This window comes from Oncorhynchus gorbuscha, linkage group LG17 (genome assembly GCF_021184085.1).
Source record: "Oncorhynchus gorbuscha isolate QuinsamMale2020 ecotype Even-year linkage group LG17, OgorEven_v1.0, whole genome shotgun sequence".
Lineage (NCBI taxonomy): Eukaryota > Metazoa > Chordata > Actinopteri > Salmoniformes > Salmonidae > Oncorhynchus > Oncorhynchus gorbuscha.
The window spans coordinates 32,325,438-32,347,794 of NC_060189.1; the positions used below are offsets into that span (position 1 = coordinate 32,325,438).

The following is a 22,357-nucleotide window of genomic DNA, read 5'->3' on the forward strand; positions in this document are numbered from 1 at the left end:
TGGTGGCTTAATTTGAATTACAATAATCCTGTGCTGATCCTAGTTTATGGCAGTGCTTTACCTTTGGTGTAATTTTACTTCCCATTAACCCAGTGTACAGGTACAGTTGAAGTCGGAGGTTTACATACACGTAGGTTGGAGTCGTTAACTCTTAATTTTTTTACCACTCCACAAATGAACTATAGTTTCGGCAATTCGGTTAGGACATCAACTTTGCATGACAAGTAATTTCCCCAAATATTGTTTGACATTTCACTTATAATTCACTGTATCACAATTCTAGTGGGTCTGAAGTTTACATACACTAAGTTGACTGTGCCTTTAAACAGCTTGGAAATGTTCAGAAAATTGTCATGGCTTTAGAAGCTTCTGATAAATGATGTCAATTGGAGGTGTAGCTGTGGCTGTAGTTCAAGGTCTACCTTCAAACTCAGTGCCTCTGCTTGACATCATGGGATCATCAAAATAAATCAGCCAAGATTGTAGATCTCCACAAGTCTGGTTCATCTTTGGGAGCAATTTCTAAACGCCTGAAGGTACCACGTTCAGCATGCATGTACAGTGCCTTGCGAAAGTATTCGCCCCCCATGAAATTTTGCTACCTTTTGCCACATTTCAGGATTCAAACATAAAGATATAAAACTTTATTTTTTTGTGAAGAATCAACAAGTGGGACACAATCATGAAGTGGAACGACATTTATTGGATATTTCAAACTTTTTTAACAATTCAAAAACTGAAAAATTGGGCGTGCAAAATTATTCAGCCCCCTTAAGTTAATACTTTGTAGCGCCACCTTTTGCTGCGATTACAGCTGTAAGTCGCTTGGGGTATGTCTCTATCAGTTTTGCACATCGAGAGACTGAAATGTTTTCCCATTCCTCCTTGCAAAACAGCTCGAGCTCAGTGAGGTTGGATGGAGAGCATTTGTGAACAGCAGTTTTCAGTTCTTTCCACAGATTCTCGATTGGATTCAGGCCTGGACTTTGACTTGGCCATTCTAACACCTGGATATGTTTATTTTTGAACCATTCCATTGTAGATTTTGCTTTATGTTTTGGATCATTGTCTTGTTGGAAGACAAATCTCCATCCCAGTCTCAGGTCTTTTGCAGACTCCATCAGGTTTTCTTCCAGAATCGTCCTGTATTTGGCTCCATCCATCTTCCCATCAATTTTAACCATCTTCCATGTCCCTGCTGGAGAAAAGCAGGCCTAAACCATGATGCTGCCACCACCATGTTTGACAGTGGGGATGGTGTGTTCAGGGTGATGAACTGTGTTGCTTTTACGCCAAACATAACGTTTTGCATTGTTGCCAAAAAGTTCAATTTTGGTTTCATCTGACCAGAGCACCTTCTTCCACATGTTTGGTGTGTCTCCCAGGTGGCTTGTGGCAAACTTTAAACTACACTTTTATGGACATCTTTAAGAAATGTCTTCTTGCCACTCTTCCATAAAGGCCAGATTTGTGCAATATACGACTGTTGTTGTCCCATGGACAGAGTCTCCCACCTCAGCTGTAGATCTCTGCAGTTCATCCAGAGTGATCATGGGCCTCTTGGCTGCATCTCTGATCAGTCTTCTCCTTGTATGAGCTGAAAGTGTAGAGGGACGGCCAGGTCTTGGTAGATTTGCAGTGGTCTGATACTCCTTCCATTTCAATATTATCGCTTGCACAGTGCTCCTTGGGATGTTTAAAGCTTGGGAAATCTTTTTTTATCCAAATCCGGCTTTAACCTTCTTCACAACAGTATCTCGGACCTGCCTGGTGTGTTCCTTGTTCTTCATGATGCTCTCTGCACTTTTAACGGACCTCTGAGACTATCACAGTGCAGGTGCATTTATACGGAGACTTGATTACACACAGGTCGATTGTATTTATCATCATTAGTCATTTAGGTCAACATTGGATCATTCAGAGATCCTCACTGAACATCTGGAGAGAGTTTGCTGCACTGAAAGTAAAGGGGCTGAATAATTTTGCACGCTCAATTTTTCAGTTTTTGATTTGTTAAAAATGTTTGAAATATCCAATAAATGTCGTTCCACTTCATGATTGTGTCCTACTTGTTGATTCTTCACAAAAAATAGTTTTATATCTTTATGTTTGAATCCTGAAATGTGGCAAAAGGTCGCAAAGTTCAAGGGGGCCGAATACTTTCGCAAGACACTGTATAAACACCACGGTACCACACAGCTGTCATATACCGCTCAGGGAGGAAATGCGTTCTGTCCCCTAGAGATGAACGTACTTTGGTGCAAAAAGTGCAAATCAATCCCAGAACAGCAAAGGACCTTGTGAAGATACTGGAGGAAACGGCTACAAAAGTGTCTATATCGACATAACCTGAAAGGCCGCTCAGCAAGGAAGAAGCCACGGTTCCAAAACCACCATTAAAAAAGCCAGACTATGGATTGCAACCGCACATGTACTTTTTGGAGAAATGTCCTCTGGTCTGATGAAACAAAAATAGAACTGTTTGGCCATAATGACCATTATGTTTGGAGGAAAAAGGGTGAGGCTTGCAACCTGATAAACACCATCCCAACTGTGAAGCATGGGGTTGGCAGCATGTTGTGGGGGTGTTTTGCTGCAGGAGGGACTGGTGCACTTCACAAAATAGATGGCTTCATGAGAAAGGAAAATGTATATATATTGAAAAAAACATCCCAAGACATCAGTCAGGAAGTTGAAGCTTGGTCGCAAATGGATCTTCAAAAGGACAATGACCCCAAGCATACTTCCAAAGTTGTGGCAAAATGGCTTAAGGCCAACAAAGTCAAGGTATTGGGGTGGCCATCAAAGCCCTGACCTCAATCCCATAGAAGATTTGGGCAGACCTGAAAAAGCTTGTGTGAGCAAGGAGGCCGACAAACCTGACTCAGTCACACAAACTCTGTCAGGACGAATGGGACAAAATTCACCCAACTTATTGTGGGAAGCTTGTGGAAGGCTACCTGAAACATTTGACCCAAGTTAAACAATTGAAAGGAAATGCTACCAAATACTAATTGAGTGTATGTAAACTGACATACAGGGTCAGAAACAAAAGCCTAAATAAATCTCTATTCTGACATTTCACATTCTTAAAATAAAGTGGTGATCCTAATTGACCTAAGACAGGGAATCTTTACCAGGAATTGTGAAAAACTGGAGTTTAAATGTATTTGGCCAAGGTGGATGTAAACTTCAACTACATGTCAGAGCTAGACATTGTGTCATGGCACAGCTGATACGGTCCTTTTCAGGTCATGTAAGGGTTAGTTCTACCTGAAGAAGACCAATATGGCATGCCATTTGTATAGACTTGAGCAGAAAAGTGAGCTGCCATTCATTTATTCTATAATTTGTGATTCCATCCTTATCCCCTAAATCATTTGATCTATGAAAATGTAAAACAACTAAACACTTGAGCATAATTTATTAGACTTTCACAATATCTCATATTCCCTCAAGGCTAACACTACTGTAATTTCTTGACATTTAATGATCAAACTATGGACGGTCAAGAACTCCCAGCTAAAAAGTAATGAACATCTTTCAGGTCAATTGACAGAAAATGTGAATGGACTAAGGGTGGTATACACACACTTCCCTTCTCACAATATCTTAATATATACACATGGCAAGAATGCAAGGGAGAAATTAGGGACTTATTTCAAAGTAAAATGAAAAAGGCTTTGACATTGCAAGAAAACACAGCCTTCTCAAATTTGCCTAAGTCACAACTCAGAAAAAGGCAGTCTCACAGGCAGTTCACCATCAGCAGATTCACATAACTATGGAACTTCTTCAAAAAGACACTGCATTCAACACCAGAAATACACATGGCAACAGTGATCACTTAGTAGTTCCAGTTCATGGTGGTATTGTATTCTCTCAACAGTCCTAATAAGCCACTAATCTATTTGTGTGTGTGTGTGTGTGTGTGTGTGTGTGTGTGTGTGTGTGTGTGTGTGTGTGTGTGTGTGTGTGTGTGTGAGACAGTGGGGAAACAATTCCACTGTCGGCCTCTAAAAAAGGGAAAGACAGTCAAATGACAATTGGTTACACTTCAAGAAACAGTCCTTGAGCATACCCTAAGTCGCTCACTACCAGCACAACAGGAAGTGAAGTGCCACACAGGAAGCAGGCGGAGAGAGAGTTTCTCCCTCATAGGGAGGGGGAGAGATGGCTCAGATGACATCGTGTGGAGAAGGGGACTGGTCAGGAGGCTGTTCGCTGTCTGGTGGGGAGGGCCTTGGAGGGGGTCCAGGGGGAAAACTGTCTGGGTGGGGCCTCATGGGAGCGTAGCCCATATGCAGCAGAGGTGGAAATCGCCCAAACATTCCCGGGGGAGGTGGTCCTCGCACTTCAGAGGAAAACAAGGGGATAAGCTTTACGTATAGTTAGTCTAACAGTATACATGCAGAGTCATTAAACCTGCAAGATGTAGTGAATGTGGTATAAAATGACATTCCTCATCTCCCACCCATAGCTTGTTAATAGAACCAAATTACATAAAAACTTTCAGTTATAAATGCATTATAAGTACAAAGCACATGAGCCTTTAATATGTAAGGGATACAGAGAATAATACTTACTGCCTATGGGTGGCCCTGCTGGACCTCGTGGGGGGAAGAAGTCTGGGGGTCCGTAAGGGCCTGGGGGGCCTCTGCGTGCAAAGTAAGGGTCCATGTGGGGGAGGGGACCCATACCAGGGGGTCCTAAGGGAGGAGGCCCCATCCTCAGATCTCCAGGTGCTGACATGTGGGACTGCGGAAACATTTTAAATATAGATGTAGGATCTTAATTTGATCCCCCTTTTGCAGGAAAAATTACAGGGGAAAAAAATATATACTAATAATTTTAGTTAGTCAGGGTCTGAATAGTCAAATAAAAGGGCAATTTCAAAATGTGGTAGAATGTGCAGAATTGCAGAAAATCTGTGAAACTGCTCATTTTTCTCTCCATCCCATGGCAAATAAGTAGAATAGCAGCAAAGCGCTGTTTTTCTCTTTTGGGGGGGGATTTCTTTCACCCGGGGCCCCCAAAAGGCTAGGGCCAGCTCTGACTGAATGTGTGGGTTTGAATGTGGGTACGTAGACCCATGAGCCACTGCGGCCATGATGGCAAACTCAGATTTTTTGTAATCCCACACCCCTGTCAAAGTTAACCATCCCTGTAGTAGAACATTTTATGATCCCCAATGGGAAATTGGTTTTACAGCAAAATATGCACCTATGGACAGAGACAGTACATGAATGAGCCAATGTATTGTTAATATAAGGGTTAGAATACTTACATCCCTTTCATTTTCACCAGGGCCCATGCTGTTTTCCATAAATGTTGAGTCTGCAAGAACACAAGAGAAAAAAACACAGTAAGAACCTAGCTATATCCACTTCAGTCTTTGGTGGGTTTATGTCATTCCAGCCTTAAGAACTTGATGAAAACAGGGTTCATTCATGCTCTTTAATGCTATCAGCTCAACTCTGTCAAAACAAGGGAGTTTCCACATTGGACACAGTGTTCTGATTAATATGTATTGCTTGAAAAAGTAATGCATGACATTTTATGAATTACTTTGTGTGTAAAGTAACGTGTTATTACTTTGAGTTACTTTCATGAAAGAAACAAAATCTCAAACTCAGTTTGTTTGACTGTCAGAGGGAGCCGCGCACGCTCTACCAAAGACAGGCTACTTACTAACTCAAGTTTGATCACAATTTTCTCCTTTCATCTATGACGCTGCTTTCCTGTGATAGTCTACAAAAGCTGTGCTATCATATGGGCTGCTTACACACTGCATTCAGAAAGTATTCAGACCCCTTGACTTTTTCCACATTGTTACCTTAGTATTATTCTAAAAAATATATATTTATCCCCTTATCTACATAAAATAACAAAGCAAAAAAAATATTTAAAAAATAAAGATCTTGTGAAAATGTGATATTTCAGTATTTTTCAGACTCTTTACTCTACTTTGTTGAGGCACCTTCCGCAGCGATTACAGCCTCCAGTCTTCTTGGGTATGATGCTACAAGCTTGGCAAACCTATATTTGGAGTTTCTCCCCTTCTCTGCAGATCCTCTCAAGCTCTGTCAGGTTGGATGGGGAGTGTCGCTACACAGCTATTTTCAGGTCTCTCCAGAGATGCTTGATCGGGTTCAAGTCTGGGCTCTGGCTCAAGGACATTTAGAGACTTGTACCGAAGCCACTCCTGCATTGTCTTGGCTGTGTGAGTAGGGTTGTTGTCCTCTCTAAGCAAGGCCCTTCTCCCTCGATTGTGCAGTTTAGCCGGGCGACCAGTTCTAGGAAGAGTCTTATTGGTTCCAAACTTATTCTATTTAAGAATGATGCCACTATGTTCTTGGGGAACTTCAATGCTGCAGACATTTTTTGGTACCCTTCCCCAGATCTGTTACTCGACACAACCGTTCTTGATCTCTCTTCCTTGGACCTCATGGATGGGTTTTTGCTCCGACATGCACTGTCAACTGTGGGACCTTAAATAGACAGGTGTGTGCCTTTCCAAATCATGTCCAATCAATTTAATTTACCACAGGTGGACTCCAATGAAATTGTAGAAACATCTCAAGGATGATCAATGTAAACAGGATGCACCTGAGCTCAATTTCGAGTATCAGTTCTTTTTTTGTTTATTTAAATTAGCAAACATTTCTAAAAAAAAAATTTTTTTCACTTTGTCATTATGGGGTATTGTGTGTAGATTGATGAGGATGTTTTTTTAAATTTAATACATTTTACAATAATGCTGTAATGTAAAATGTGGGAAAACAGGTCTGAATACTTTCCAAATGCACTGTACACTAAGAAAATCTGTTCAGATATCTGGCCATCTTTTCATTCAAAATCTCTCTTTCGAGCCCCCAGTTCTGGTTATAGATTGCACGTAATACGGACCCTAGAGATGTATAGAGGGCACACTTGCCACTAGATGGGAAAGCCCTTTACGTGCTTTTGCTATCAAAGAAGCGATCAATGGCTCGCTCAAGAATCAAATGAGGAAACAAGTCAAAAATCGGATCATGGAAACGCGTCCAGTAAGGATATGAATCTGAAAGTAACGCACACGTTAGTTGACAAAGAATGTTATAATATCACCCAATTTTAAAAATGTACTCCGTTACTCATAAAAGTAATCTGATTACGTAATGAGTTACCCAACACTGGGCAAAATATCCTGCTCATTCTATAGCTAACATGACATTATTCTTCAGAGGTATACTAATCATGTACACTCCTCCTAATTCAGTGTGCTTCTGACAAAGGAGCTTGGTCTGAATCACGTCAGCATTAAAAAGATACTGTCCTGAAATGTATGTCATCACTTCAGTTACATACTCCAAGCACTAAACATCCTTTTGAAGTTTATTTGACAGAGTGGCTATGGTGCAGAGATACAGTATCAATCACTAAAATGAATTATACGGCGCTGTAATACAGAGAGAGAAAAGGTCAAAAAGGAGGGTTCTCACCAGATTGATCTCCAGGGTGGGGCCCAAAGCTGTGGGGCTCAGCAGGACCGGGGCCTCTGGGTGGGGGAGGGCCCATAGGCCCAAGGGGAAAGGCTCCAGGCAGGGGTCTCCTGTAGGGAAGGCCTGGGTCTGGATACATATACCCTTTATGAGCAGAGAGAGAGAGAGAGAGCACCGTTTCAGCAGCCTTATTCAGACCAGCTGCACTGAGGATGGGGATCAGAGCAGAAATGTCCAAATCAAAACAACCAGTGTGCTGTCCAAAGGGGACTGGAGCCAAAAGCAGGTCAAAAAAACTAACAAAAACAAGCATAATATCATGATGCATTTACTTAGTACACAGAACAGTGACAGTAGTAGAATGGGTATGATGGAATTGTCATTGACGAACCAAAAATACAGTGATGCCACATGCTAATTGCTCCCCCATGATAACTGAACTAAATGGTTAAAAAGTTCCTAGCTCCAGGGCCTCCTGAGTGGCGCAGTGGTCTAAGACGCTGCATCGTAGTGCTAGCTGTGCCACTAGAGATCCTGGTTCGAGTTGACACAAACCAGTGGCAGCTCAGGCTCGGACTCTTCAATACATTAGTGAGGTTGGGCGATTAGGCCTGGCTCGCAATTGGCGTTCCAATTCATCCCAAAGGTGTTCGATGGGGTTGAGGTCAGGGCTCTGTGCAGGCCAGTCAATTTCTTTCACACCGATCTCGACAAACCATTTCTGTAAGGATCTCGCTTTGTGCACAGGGGCATTGTCATGCTGAAACAGGAAAGGGCCTTTCCCAAACTGTTGCCACAAAGTTGGAAGCACAGAATCATCTACAATGTCATTGTATGCTGTAGCGTTAAGATTACCCTTCACTTGAACTAAGGGGCCTAGCCCAAACCATGAAAAACAGTCTCAGACCATTATTCCTCCTCCACCAAACTTTACAGTTGGCACTACGCAGTCGGGCAGGTAGCGTTGTAAAAAAAAAAAAAACATTTCATGAAGCTCCTGACAAACAGTTATTGTGCTGAAGTTGCTTCCAGAGGCTGTTTGGAAATAGGTAGAGTGTTGCAACAGAGGACAGACAGTTTTTATTCACTACAGCACTTGGCGGTCCCATTTTGTGAGCTTGTGTGGCCTACCACTTCACGGCTGTCCCATGGTTGGTCCTAGACGTTTCCACTTCACAATAACAGCACTTACAGTTGAGCGGGGCAGCTCTAGCAGGGCAGAAATTTGACAAACTGACTTGTTGGAAAGGCGGCCACATTGAAAGTCATTGAGCTCCTCAGTAAGGCTGTGTGCTTAATTTTATACACCTGTCAGCAAAGGGCGTGGCTGAAATAGCTGAATCCACTCATTTGAAGGGGTGTCCACATACTTTTGTATATATAGAGTAGTCATACACTCACTGACCACGACTAGGTCTGCACCTCACAGACTGATAACAGAGATTTGAAACAAGAAAGAGTATCTCAAACCTCTCACAGGGTTGGCTGACCACAACAGTAACCAACTGAGGGGAATTGTTCAGCTGTGAAATAATCTGACAGTCGACTAACAAATATAACTCACTCTCACCCTATAACTAATTATATTTTTCTACAACCCAAAAGAAAGTACGGACATCTTTACATAGCAAAAGATGGTAAATCATACTGACGTAAATAAATAACGAACACACACCCTTTAGGGCTGATACTGAATGAGTATTTTTCATAATATAGTAGGCTAGAGGGGGGGGGGGGGCGATAGCGGGTGGTCATCACTGTACCTGGAGGGGGTATAGGTGGGCCCCTGCGATCCCTCTCCCAGGTGGGAGATAGCGAGCCACTGTCAGAGTGAGGACCACCACTCCGATCAGAGTCCACCCCACCGGTGGGATCTACTAGGCCTCGGGATACTGGTTATGAGAGAGAGAGAGAGACATGTGTGAGTGGTAGGTAAGCAAGAAAGAGAGAGACAGCATAATGTCAATGAGTTCATGAAGCAAGGATGACAAGACCAGAATAATACATCATGTGCAAAGACGATGCTCCCTCTGTAGGTGATACAGCTGCATATCATTCCCCATTTTGCTGGTGCATGCTCACCACCAAGGCAATTTAGACTATAAAGATAAGCATCTCTGTAACAGATGCATCAACCTTCAAGCAAATTAAGATTCAGCATGTATTTGTATCAGGTGATTAAGAACAGACTTCAGCATTGCTTTACTCAATTTAATTGACAGGGATTAAATAATAATCCAAACTGAATTAAATAATCTATTTATCCTGCTTTCTTAATGGCATTTTCACCATGTCATGGCACATCAGTTGGTACTAAATAGAAAACGTAAATAGAATCCTAATTATAAACTCATGACATGCCAACGATTAGAACATGATACTCTGCAATGCTTCAAGGACACACGCCTCAAGCCATGTACATTTGGCTGCGGTGCAGTGCCACATGTTGCACTGAAGAGGGGGTTTGGACTGGAGAAGTCACCTCTGCCTCCCGGTGCCATGGGAGGGAAGTTTGGAGAGAGGTGTGGCGGGCCATCCATCAGGGTGGGCGGAGACAGGAAGGTTCTGTTCTCGGAGGCAGGGTGACCCAGGGGGGAGGGGCCATACGGTGACCTTTCACCTGCAGGTCAGGGAGAGACAGAAAGTTCAAATATCAGAATAATGACCTATTCAACACCTAGTCCCTATTACACGATACACTCCTGTAGATCTGAGAGGATTGGATGGATATACTGTAAGTAGTTCTGTTAATAATAACTTCATCTTGACTTTCGGATTGTCACCATATTGCTTTCACCTATCTAATCGTCTCAATGTAGGGAATAGGAGCTAGGGGGCGAGTTAGGATTCAGCGGAGGATATGATTATAGTTAGAGTGATAGGAGGGTTATTGTAGACTCACCTCTGAATGGAGGTCTGCCCATGTTGTCCAGAGCATAGGGGTCTTTCTCCACCAGATCTAGCTTGAACTGAGTATCAGTCAATCTGCATGGAGACACACCACAAGCTGGAGAATACTTTCCACACTGCAGGGAAATACTATTTTGTAGCAACACGTGACAACACTGGTGCCTGGTGAAACTGACTGTTTTCTTTAGTACTTACTTTTGCCTGAGGTGTGAATTCTCTCTTTTAATGTCAGCCAGGTCACGGTCAGCAGCTCGTGCTGCTAGCTACAATGCAGACAATAGAGATTAGAGATGAGTCGCCAAGCTGAGGAAATCCTATTTAACTTCTTTGAGATAGGGGGCGCTCTTTTAATATTTGGATAAAAAACGTTCCCGTTTAAACAAGATATTTTGTCACAAAAAGATGCTCGATTATGCATGTAATTTGGAAAGAAAAAAAACTGACGTTTCCAAAACTGGAAAGATATTATCTGTGATTGACCCAGAACTAATGCTACAGGCGAAACCAAGATGACATTTCATACAGGAAATGCCCCAGATTCTGAAGGCGCTGTGTTCCAATGTCTCCTTATATGGCTGTGAATGCGCCAGGAATGAGCCAGGAATGAGCCTGCACTTTCTGTCATTTCCCCAAGGTGTCTGCAGCATTGTGACGTATTTGTAGGCATATCATTGGAAGATTGACCATAAGAGACTACATTTACCAGGTGTCCCCCGGTGTCCAGCGTCAAAATTATTGCGTAATCTCCAGGTCCATGCGCGTTCCATTTCTTCAGAGGAGAAACCAAACTGCCACGAATGATTTATCATCGATAGATATGTGAAAAACACCTTGAGGATTGATTCTAAACAACATTTGCCATGTTTCTGTCGATATTATGGAGTTAATTTGGAAAAAAGTTTGCGTTGTTGTAATGACTTAATTTTCTGTTTTTTTCTTACCTAAACGTGATGAACAAAACAGAGCGATTTGTCCTTCACAAATAATATTTTTGGAAAAACTTGACATTTGCTATCTAACTGAGAGTCTCCTCATTGAAAACATCTGAAGTTCTTCAAAGGTAAATTATTTTATTTGAATGCTTTTCTTGTTTTTGTGAAAATGTTGCATGCTGAATGCCAGACTTAATGCTATGCTAGGCTATCAATACTCTCAATACCCAGCCCTTATGTAAATTGTGATGACATCAGTTACACAAATCTCACAAAACTCAGTTTAGGAATATACTGACCTTATGACCAAAATGATCCTACTTACACTTTAGTCAATTTTGGCACTGGAATAAACATTTCTAATATCGATGCCACATAGGCTGTTTTCAACCAGAAATGCATTCAGTTGCTCTTTAACATGACTATGAGCTGAGGTGTGCGCCATAGTGTGTGTATGTATGTTACTACTATGTACTTACCCAGTTATTGTGTGCCTTCTTTTCCTGGGAGGTTATCTGAAAAATGTAGAGGGAGAATGACATTTGTTATTGGCCATACATCAGATAATTGCATGTGGTTTATGTTTTCACGCCTCTTATGACAGACTGTCAGATCTCCCACCTGGATCTTGTAGGCCTGGTTGGTCTTCTCCAGCTCATCCTCCAGGTCTTGTGCTCTTTGCCTTTGTGTGGAAACAAAACAGCACCTTGATGCAAGCACTCGCAATACAAAACACCCAGTGAAAAATGTTGGACATGTGCAACTCTATGTTTCACAAAATTAATGTATTAATGTATTCGATTGACAGCAAGTGTACTGGAAGCATACCTTTAAATTTCAGGCCTGTATGAAAACACCGTAAACAAGAGATTTGCAGGGTAGGTTTGGAGACAGGTGATATCTGGAGTCAGGGATGGTTTGTTTGTGTGTGTGTATGTCCAGTAGCCAACCTGTAGCTGCTGAGCTCCTCCACGGCCAGGCTGATACTCTTGTCAGCCTTGGTCAGCTTTTCCTCCTTCTGCAGACGCTCCCTCTCCTCCACCGTCAGCATCCTGACACCAGGGAGAACACCCATTATATGCATACCACAGAGTGGAACAGCCATGATCAGACAAACATTTACAGGCCTTGTGTGGTCCAGTGCATCTCAGTTGTTAGAGCAAGGCGCTTGCAATGCCACAGATAGTGGGTTCGATGCCCATTGGGGACACCCTTACATAAAAAAAGGTATGCACGCATGACTAAGTTGCTTTGCGTAAGTGTCTGCTAAATTACATATAGTATTATATTACCAGGTATGCAGCAGTTCAACAGTCCCACTTATTGAATATAGTTATTATGAAGTGGAACCAAACTTTCATAAATCAGCCATTATAAATGCTTATAAATCCTTCATAAATGTTTTGTTTGTTATGATCAGCCTGTATAAAATTACATAATGTTCATGGATGAAGCTGTGCATTTGGGTCCGCCTTAAAGTGGCTCCTGTACAGTACCTGTGTAGTTTGAGCTCATTCTCCTGGTACATCTCCGTCATGATCTGCAGTTTCTGTTGTAGTTTCTGCACCTGGCCCATGTACTTCTCACTCTCGGTCTGCAGAGAGTCCTTCTCATTCTCAAGTTTCTTAATCCCCTCTGCAACCCAAGAGTCAACCTGGTGTTAAAAACTAGACATGGTTTTTCGTTAAAGGTCAGAAGTTTACTGCAGTTTAGGCCGGTTTCCCGGACACTGAGGCCTGTCCTTTTTAGTCCAGGAGGACAAGGCTTAATATGCGTCTGGGAAACCAACCCTTTGTGTCTGTTGTATCATGAACAACTGAAGCTCAATTCAATATAAATCTACAGTCATTTTATGTACATTATAAAATTAACTTTGTTATATTCTTGTTTTGTTCTCCGCAGTGAAAAGTTACTACTGAACAGCATAATACTCTGCTTACCTTGGAGATCCTCCATGGCCTTGACTTCATCTGCTAGCTTGGCAAACACCCTGTCCTTGTCTTCATCCACCGACTTCAAGTCTGCATTCATCTGAAAAAATAAAAAACAAATCTCATTTCCCATCTATTGCTGACAAGAGTTTAGTTTGTAAAACAGAATTTTATTTAAGTGAAGACATACCTTGGCTGCATGAATGAGTTTCTGTATTCTTTGTCGTTGATGGTTATCTGTGTATACAAAAACAAAAATATTAAATCTGGGAAGACACAGATATCCCACTTCCTCAATATCCCGACACAAATGTTTTTTTTTAAACCCATCCGATGATCTTGCATAATAATACGAAGAAAGGGTGAGCGAAAGCCAGTTGATCATACCTACTGGCAGTTATAGTCTTATCTCCCGAAACCTCACCTGGCCCCTCTCTATTTTCCACCCCTCGTGCCCCATTTCTCTCCTCTCCGTTGGCTCCGTCCTCCAGCACTGAATCCCAGTCCTTTATCTTCAACAGGCAGTCTGTCAGGGACTAATGGAGAGAGAGAGAGAGAGAGAGAGTGAGAGTGAGAGAAAGCGTGAGAAGGCTTTACCATTTAAATAACTATAGTTTTTCCCCCAAGGAAACGTATTTTGTTGAGTGATACAACAAAACACAGTATATACCATTTAAAATAATCGAGGATTACCATTATGACTATAGCCTCAAATTAGTTGACACCCTAAATGGCGCAGCCTAACTAATTGTTAGTTGACACTAGGGCTGTGGCAGTCACAAAATGTCATCAGCCGGTGATTGTCAAGCAAATAAACTGTCGGTCTCACGGTAATTGACCATTACTTAATGTTTTTATATTATCTCCTGGCTTCCACACATTTTTTTATTTAACTAGGCAAGTCAGTTAAGAACAAATTCTTATTTACAATGACAGCCTAGGAACAGTGGGTTAACTGCCTTGCTCAAGGGCAGAACGACATATTTTTACCTTGTCAGCTCAGAGATTCGATCTAGCAACCTTTCGGTTACTCGTCCAACACTCTAACCAATAGGCTACCTGCCGCCTACAAGCCATTTTAAAAAGTCTAATAAATCCATGTAATATAGCCTACACCTTCACAATAAATCCATTATTTTAGACAGGTCTAAAGAAGCATGATATGAAGAACATGTAGTCTATTTCAGAAGAAAATAATAGAACTCAGATGTCCTTATGTTAGGTCCTGATGTGGCTGTGCCAAATGGCTGTGGGCTACACTAGTTAATTTAGCAGAAAAGATTTGCTTATAATCCCTGGCCTTATTTTATATTATAGTACAAAGAATACAAATGAACAATACTGAACAAATATAAATATTTTCTCCAAACAATTTGAGTGAGTGCACACGAGGCTATTCTGTGTTGAGCGGTTAACAAAGAAATAGGTACTCCTATATGCTTAATTTAGAGTTATTAATGTAACTTAAGTTCTACAAATGTTGGGCTATATGTTTTGATTTTTTATACATTGTAAGGCTACATGATGAGACAAATGATGATTTGAATGAAGTCTCTGTTTGTTTTGCGCAAGGCTGTACACACAAATAGTCTCATTCACAAATTTGACAAGCACTTGATAATTCCTCAAATTTCATGGCGGCGGCCGTAACGCGCCCCCTAAAAAATCCATGCCTTTTGCGGCCAGAGTCCTGCATTGAGCCCTTCTCCCGGTGTGTGCTGTGCAATCCGAAGAGTCTCTCACTCACACTGCTTTTCATCACGTGATCTTTTTTTGTTGTTTTGAGATCGGTCTTCCTCACAGGCTACAAGTTAAGGCAGAAACATCAGGGACGCAACTGTGCCCTTATCCAATTCAGAGGTGCATATTGAAGATATTTTGTCAGTCAACAAGATGTGGTGGCCTAACAAACAACAAAAGCACTAGCCTATGTCAATCTACTATCCCCCACAGTACAAAAGTCGACCTATTCTACTCTGTGCAAGAAATAAATATTCCAAACAGTCTGGGACAGTTGTGGGATGTGATCGATCCCAAATGATGCAAACGTTTTTTTATGCAATGTGGCTGACGCAACAGACGTTTAGCTTAAAAATGTTGATAAACTATTAGGCTATTTCTTCACATTATAAGCACAGCAATGCGCACATGGTTAAGTGCTATAGGCCCGAATGTTTCAAAACACCATTATTAAAAACGACCTTAAATGCAATTATGCATGTAATGCTTTTATTATAAAGGGGCTTTTTATGGTGAAAATTATCTTCCCCAATCTTGAAACTCACTCGCTGCTTATATATGCCAGTTAGGGTCTACACCCCTTGTAAAGCTGATCAATGTGTTTAATTTTAAGAAGTTATTTGGCCACTTTAGTTGTGATACAAACCATATAGACCTATGGGCTAGGCTACATGAGGTGTGCGACTATGATTCGAACAAGTCGCAAAAAAAAGGCATCGTTTCTTATGATGGGCATCATTCACAAATTATAATATATCATTCACAAGTGATAGGCTAATATTGTCACCGATCAGACTATTCTTTGATTTAATCTGGTATTTACATATACTAAATAATATATGTGTGACATTTGTTTTGATTTCGAATGGACCATTATCATGCACTTGCAAACAGAGGATGCTTTTCCCTGTGGTTTATTTTCATGCCAGCCAGGTAGGCTCTACTCCTGTTGTAAATATAAGCAATGTGCTTAATATTAGGAAAGTTGAGAAATAACTATAAAAAGCTGATGGAATCCTCCTCTTACGGCCATCACTCGGTTTTCTCCCGCAATTGCCTATAGAAATGTTGCGCAACATGAGCTCCTATGAAGTGTTTACATTGATGTCAGAGTGATTAGAGGGACAACAGAGAACTGAGTACCAGGTAGTAAACAAGTTTGGTAGGCTACTAATGACCAGCAGCAGCCCTTGGAGAAGCTTAATTACCGTGACTAAACAGTCATCTGGAATTTGACTGCCTTCATGACTGCCGGTGTGGCGGTAATACGGTCACCGCAACAGTCCTAGTTGACACCCTCAGTAATATTCAAAGTGTGTGGTGATTGCTTTTTCCCAGTACAGGGAAGAATATGCAAATGTTTGTTATAGGCACACATTTAGCTGCATGTGGTTTTTGCCAGTGCAGTAATATGAATGCAAACCTTGATGCTCTCGTCTTTGGTGGCAGCATCCTGCACCATTCCAGTGTAGGAGCTCTCACACATCCTCATCTCCTCCTCCAGTTCACTCATCCGTTCCCCCCAGTCCTCTGCTTCCTGGACCAGCTGTGGGAAGAGGGGGAGAGGGTGAGGACCCCACCAGAGTATAGGACACTTTCTGCTTTCTCTTCAGCACAACCCATGCAGGTTCTTTGTATAAACGGCAACCAGGCCTGATATGGAACTGGAGTATAAAACACAATAAGTGACAGAGCCATACATACAGATATCAATGGCTCTGACTCATTGGCACTGTATAGCTGTAAATGGACATCTTATATGTCAGGTTACATACCTGTGCATTTTTCTCCTGGAGCAAGGCCTTCTCTTCTTTTGCTGCCTCCAGATTATTCTGATTCCTCTCACTGTTCATATCATATATTTTTAGGGTTGTCTGTGCCTGAAAAGAGCAAAATATGTTACATCTATCCTGGCTCTAAGTGTGTGGACATTTTTTTTATTTTACCTTTATTTAACTAGGCAAGTCAGTTAAGAACAAATGCTTATGTTCATGGACGGCCTACGAACAGTGGGTGAACTGTCTTGTTCAGGTGTAGAACGACAGATTTTTACCTGGTCAGCTCGGGGATTCGATCTTGCAACCTTTCGGTTACTAGTCCAACACTAAGCTCTAACCACTAGGCAACCTGCCGCCCCGACATGATTAACATGCAGAACAGGAAGGAATTACCATTAACGTGTTGTTCATGATATATAACACTGTAATGCGGACCAGTGTCAGCGTCATACTTTACCTGTTCTGTCTGGGACTTGAGGTCCCTGGTTTCTTCTTCTACAGTTTTCAAGGTTTCCTGCATATCTGCAATCTGTAAAATCACGACATCTCAAAAATAAATGAACTGTGAAATATGAGCGCAAAGAGTGAAACTGAAAAAATAAAAGTAACGCATAAACATCAAAACACAGGAAAAGGTGAAAGATGTCCAGTCCGAAGTCAAACTCACCGTCTCCTCCTGCTGCAACCTCCTTGCTCTCTGGATATGTAGGTCCTCCTTTAACCTTTCTATATCATCTCCAAGCTGTGTATTTGACTGTTTCAGCCTCTGGAACATCACCTGAAGAGGAGACCATTATAGGTTTACTCAGACTTGAAAGTCACACGCATACCAAGTCCTTTTATACCATTTGCCAGTGTATTTAGGTGAAATATGAGACTCTTTATTCAGTATTGAGAACAATTATACTGTGTAATTTCTGTGTCTTACCTCCAGATTCTCCCTCTCTGCGGCGTGAGCCAAAACGCCACTATTCCGCAGGGCAGATTCCAGTTTTTCATACTAAAAAAGGTACATAAATAAACATAAACAAACAGTAGCAAAGGCATTCATAACACACAGGTCTATACAAAACACGTAATTTCCGAGGGCATTGCATTGAATAGTTTGCGAATCCAGTCAGTCAGAAACACACACACACACACTGCAATCTTTGACATAGGACTCACTTTTTGTTGAACCTCACTCAAAGTCTTAAGTACTTTGCACTTTTCATCTAATAGTTGAGCCACCTTCAGGCCCATCCGCCTCTCTTTGCCAGAATATAGTCTGCTCTTTATCTGGAAACAAGAACAATTTTGTGAGCTTGGTCACTCCCCGATCAAAAGAAAGAATGCTGTTGTTCATCTCTATACTTGCATGCTGGTATAAATATCAGACAGTCAACTTACACATTGGTAGAACCTGCAGGTGAACAATAGGAGGGTGCCCAACCCAAGTAACGTAGTGATGATGACAGCTTCCCATGGAAGTCCATACAGGTCAGGACCTGGCCTTACGTCATCAGGAAGGGATGACACAACCTGGGTAGAAAATCAGACAAATTGCTTACAATCAAAAGACTTGCTATAGTATTTTTATTCAGGTTTCAGGCCCTGGATTGTGGGTACATAACAGTCAAAATGCAAACGTCCAACTTCCTCTAAACACAGACACACAGCTAGTTGTTGTGAGTGATTGAAAAGTAAAGTGATTGCAACAAGGAGCCACAACAAGCTCGCATTTAACACCATTGTCTACTCCAAGTTCGTCACCAAGCTTAGGACTCTGGGTCTGAACCTCCTCCCTCTGCAACTGGATCCTGGACTTCCCGACGTGCCAACCCCAGGTGGTGAGGGTTGGCAACATTACCTCGGCCACGCTGACCCTCAACACAGGGTTGTGTGCTTAGTCCCCTCCTGTACTCGCTGTTCAACCACAAATGAGTGGCCACGCACAACTCCAATACAATCATCAAGTTTGCTGACAACACAACGATGAGTCACCCTACAGTGACCTGGCAGTGTGGCGCCAAAACAACAACCTATCCCTCAATGTCAGTAAGATCAAGGAGCCGATCTTCAGGAGGAGTGAGCATGCCCCCATCCACATCGACGGGGACGCAGTGGAGCAGTTTGAGAGCTTCAAGTTCCTTGGGGTCTAAATCACGAAAGACTTAATATGGTCCAAACACACACACACAGTCATGAAGAAGCTGCGATAGCATGGGGCCCTCAAAAAGGGAGTATTAAGAGTATTTTGACTGGCTGCATCACTGCCTGGTATGGCAAAAGTACTACCCTCAATCACATGGCGATAAAGAGGGTGGTGAGGACAGCCCAGTACTTCACTGGGGCAGAGCTCCCTGGCATCCAAGACATTTATATCAGGCAGTGTGGTAGGAAGGCCCTGACAATCGTTGAAGACTCCAACCTCCCTAGCCATAGACTATTCACTCTGCTTCTGCACAGCAAGTGATACTGGTGCATTAAGTCTGGCACCAACAGCCTCTTGAACAGCTTCTATCCCCAAGCAATAAGACTGATAAATAGCTACTACTCTGTTTATCTTATATCCTGATGCCTAGAAACCTTTCCCATATACATATCTACCATCACTCAAGTATCTCTGCACATTGTAAATACAGTATTGTAACTGACCCTGTACATAGTATGCTTACTTACTTATTGTGTTGGTCATATTTATTGGGTGCTTATTTGTATATATATATTTTTATATTACATTGTTATTGATTATTGCATTGTTGGGTTTTGAGTTTGCAAGAACTGTATTTCACTATACTTGTGTATGTGACATTAAACTTCAAACGTGAAACTTACTAGGCAGCTATCTAGCTACTTTGGGTGTTTTAACGCTTGGTCAATTTCAGTAAATTTTTGTGAACTCAGTGCGGTTGGCTTATTTTTTAGTTTTGAGATCGGTTTGCATGAATTCTGCGGTCCGGTTCACTTTTTTTAGGGCAATGTGAACAGAAAGCTTCCCAGGTTCGCTTGTCAGTATACCCGCACCACACACACTATTTTTTTTATTTCTGCGCATCCTTGACAATCCTTAATCAATATCTAAAAACAACACGCTTTTCCCCCGCGAATCTTCACATCATCTTCTCTCTTTTGTAGCACCAATGCGAGGGTTTATGGTAGGGGGACATGTGTTGCAGTAGTCTAGTGTGTGGTACAGGAATAATTACAAGCGAACCTGGGGAGTTGTGTTCACAATACCCTAAAAAGGGAACCGTACCTCTCGAGAGGATATCGGTTCGCTTCGGGGGCTCTTCGCTTAAATGATTAAGCGAACCGCAATGAGTTCACACAAATTGACTGAAAGGGACAAAGTCAAGTGTGAACACACTTACATTAGGATGCAACAGATAGCTAACGTTAGTTAGCTGGCTAAATGAGCTAACATGTCATTAGTTTACGTTACGATATCTTACCAGGAACAGTGTTCTCGTGGACAACAAGACAAAACACTAGCTAGCTAGTTAACTAAACAATGTAGATAAGCCATATTTGACAGTCCTACACAATGAATCATTGAATTCACAGAAATGACAAAGTTGGGTAACGCTAGCTACACCATTTGATGTTTTTAGCATTGACTAGTCCAAGCTAGCCATCTAGCATGCTAACTGGATTTGACACTCACATCTCTCACTTTCTCCACGGCTAGAGTGTAATAGGTCCTTGCTGTCATTTTAAAATCAGCCAATTGGGTAGCAACTGCCTCACCACTTGTTTGATCTTCCATTTGTCGAATATTTCATTGAAATACTATTTCCATGATTATATTAACATTGACAAAACAAATGCCCAGCTGTCATCTTGAAGTATCGTTGGCAACATGAAACTAGAGAGTTGGGACACGTATGACGCTCAAACGTGCGCAGGTTGATGGTATTTTATGCACCCAGAACTCGCTCAAACGATTCACTTTCGTTTATATTGTACTAAAACGAATATTGGTTGATTTGTATAATTCTAACCCTACACAGTAATGTGTTTATTTGACTTTTCACTCAAAAGGAGTATTGGTAAATGTTTCAGCGCCCCACTTCCTGCTTTAATGTTGAGTTGGTATATTCTCAACGTCACCAATTGTAGAACTATCCATGCTATCTTGCATCATTGGGACACCCTTAACGTTGCCATTTGAAATGGTTAAAATTAGAGTTGGGTTAGAGTAGAGGTTAAGGTTAGGGTTAATATTTAGTTTAGGGACGTCCAAAAGATTCCAAATAGCCCAAAATCTGTCCACGAAGTGAGGAATTTTTGTATGGAGGTCAATCAGTGTCTAATTTGGTGAATAACAAAATCGAATTGCTAATTTGCTATGTGAGTCTTATTTGATTGACTATACATTTCGTAATGGTTAGTTTGTTATAAATGCACTGTTATACGTGAATGCACTGTTATAAGTGAAGGCACGTGGCATTTCGGCATCTTTGGAAAAAAAGACTATATCAGAGTTGTCGGTGTTGTCATAGAGATAGAGGACCCATCAAAAAAAATGTTATTGGTCATACACATTTTGCAGATGTTATTGTAGGTGCTTATGATGGATAAAATCAGTTTACCTCGTCGGTTATACATCCACATCATCACCCGGGGTACTGTGGGTTAACTGCCTTGCTCAGGGGCAGAATGTCAGATTTTTACCTTGTCAGCTCGGGGATTCGATCTAGCAACCTTTCGGTTACTGGCCCAACACTCCCATTGAGGGTTCCACCATTTTAAAGTAGTCAACTGAATGGGGATTCCTATGAATTGGGAGCAATTAGCCAATGAAGAAGAAGAACATTGAATACTTTCAAATGGAGATAGCCTCAATGGCGCTGCCCATGCTGTCACAGATGCTATAGTGGCACAGATAAAAGATGAGTCCTCTATCTCTATAGACTTTTGTTCACATGCATATCTACCTTATCATTGGCTAAAATGGTCCCACCTGATCTCGCCTACTTCCATCTTTGAGGACATGTTTTTCCATTGTTAGAGCGGGTCACTTTACAATCTTGTCAATATAATAGACAATCCTTGCCTACACTCAAACTGATGAAACCTGGATGAAACAAATGCAAATTGTAGTACTCTGCAAAATGTTTTGAAAACAGCACATATTCAACCTCTATACCCATTCTCAAATAATCTATAAACATGGAATAAGTGATCTTTCCCTCCAGCTGAGACCAACTGTTACTAAAGTCCCTCTGCTGTCAGCTGCCCTGCCCTTTCAGAGTAGGCCCAGAAGTTGTTGTTGGTTGAGAGTTTACCTTTCAGCTAACTTCTCAGTGCATGTCCAAAACACTATCTCTCACTCACCTGGTCAACATCCTGAACATCCATCTCTATTCTCTATTTAAAATGCTCATGTTATTGCACTACCACAGTCCAGTGAATAGCCTAGTCACCAAAGCCAACTCCTCAAAGTGTTGGATGATGACTGTGATGGATGATTTATTGCATACCAGGGAAACATACCAGAGGTTTTAAAGGACCAGCTTCTTCGGCTATCGGGTCAATTAATAGTGTAATGGGCTGTTATGTCTAATTCAAATGCCACAACCAAAGTTCCCTCTTGGAAG

The 22,357-nt window shown here is 41.7% G+C and overlaps 1 protein-coding gene across 2 annotated transcripts; it reads right to left on the bottom strand.

Moving 5' to 3' along the window:
• Positions 1–3,963: 3,963 nt before the first annotated feature.
• On the bottom strand, positions 3,964–20,664 carry LOC124002024 (melanoma inhibitory activity protein 2-like). Of its 2 annotated transcripts, none has more exons than XM_046309235.1 (23): positions 20,422–20,664; positions 18,165–18,296; positions 17,943–18,053; positions 17,704–17,775; positions 17,443–17,553; positions 17,233–17,304; positions 16,773–16,877; positions 16,421–16,543; positions 13,682–13,793; positions 13,448–13,494; positions 13,267–13,357; positions 12,823–12,961; positions 12,277–12,378; positions 11,948–12,008; positions 11,806–11,841; positions 10,590–10,657; positions 10,387–10,469; positions 9,967–10,104; positions 9,248–9,376; positions 7,485–7,628; positions 5,288–5,337; positions 4,587–4,758; positions 3,964–4,354 (listed from the first exon to the last, which is right to left on the bottom strand). In XM_046309235.1, exons 1-23 carry the CDS (start codon positions 20,521–20,523, stop codon positions 4,179–4,181), a joined length of 2,376 nt encoding a protein of 791 aa, XP_046165191.1. In that variant the 5' UTR covers positions 20,524–20,664; the 3' UTR covers positions 3,964–4,178. The 2 variants fall into 2 exon arrangements, with proteins under 2 accessions (XP_046165191.1, XP_046165192.1); XM_046309236.1 differs by having other exon boundaries at positions 20,505–20,658.
• Positions 20,665–22,357: the final 1,693 nt, after the last annotated feature.

Excerpts from the sequence above, each read along its gene's own strand:
- LOC124002024 (XM_046309235.1), bottom strand. The coding sequence starts at position 20,523 with ATGGAAGATCAAACAAGTGGTGAGGCAGTTGCTACCCAATTGGCTGAT. Across the intron at positions 10,658-11,805 it reads AGAAGGCACACAATAACTGG|CTAGCAGCACGAGCTGCTGA; the intron begins GTAAGTACATAG and ends TCTGCATTGTAG. Across the intron at positions 7,629-9,247 it reads CCCACCTATACCCCCTCCAG|GGTATATGTATCCAGACCCA; the intron begins GTACAGTGATGA and ends CTGCTCATAAAG.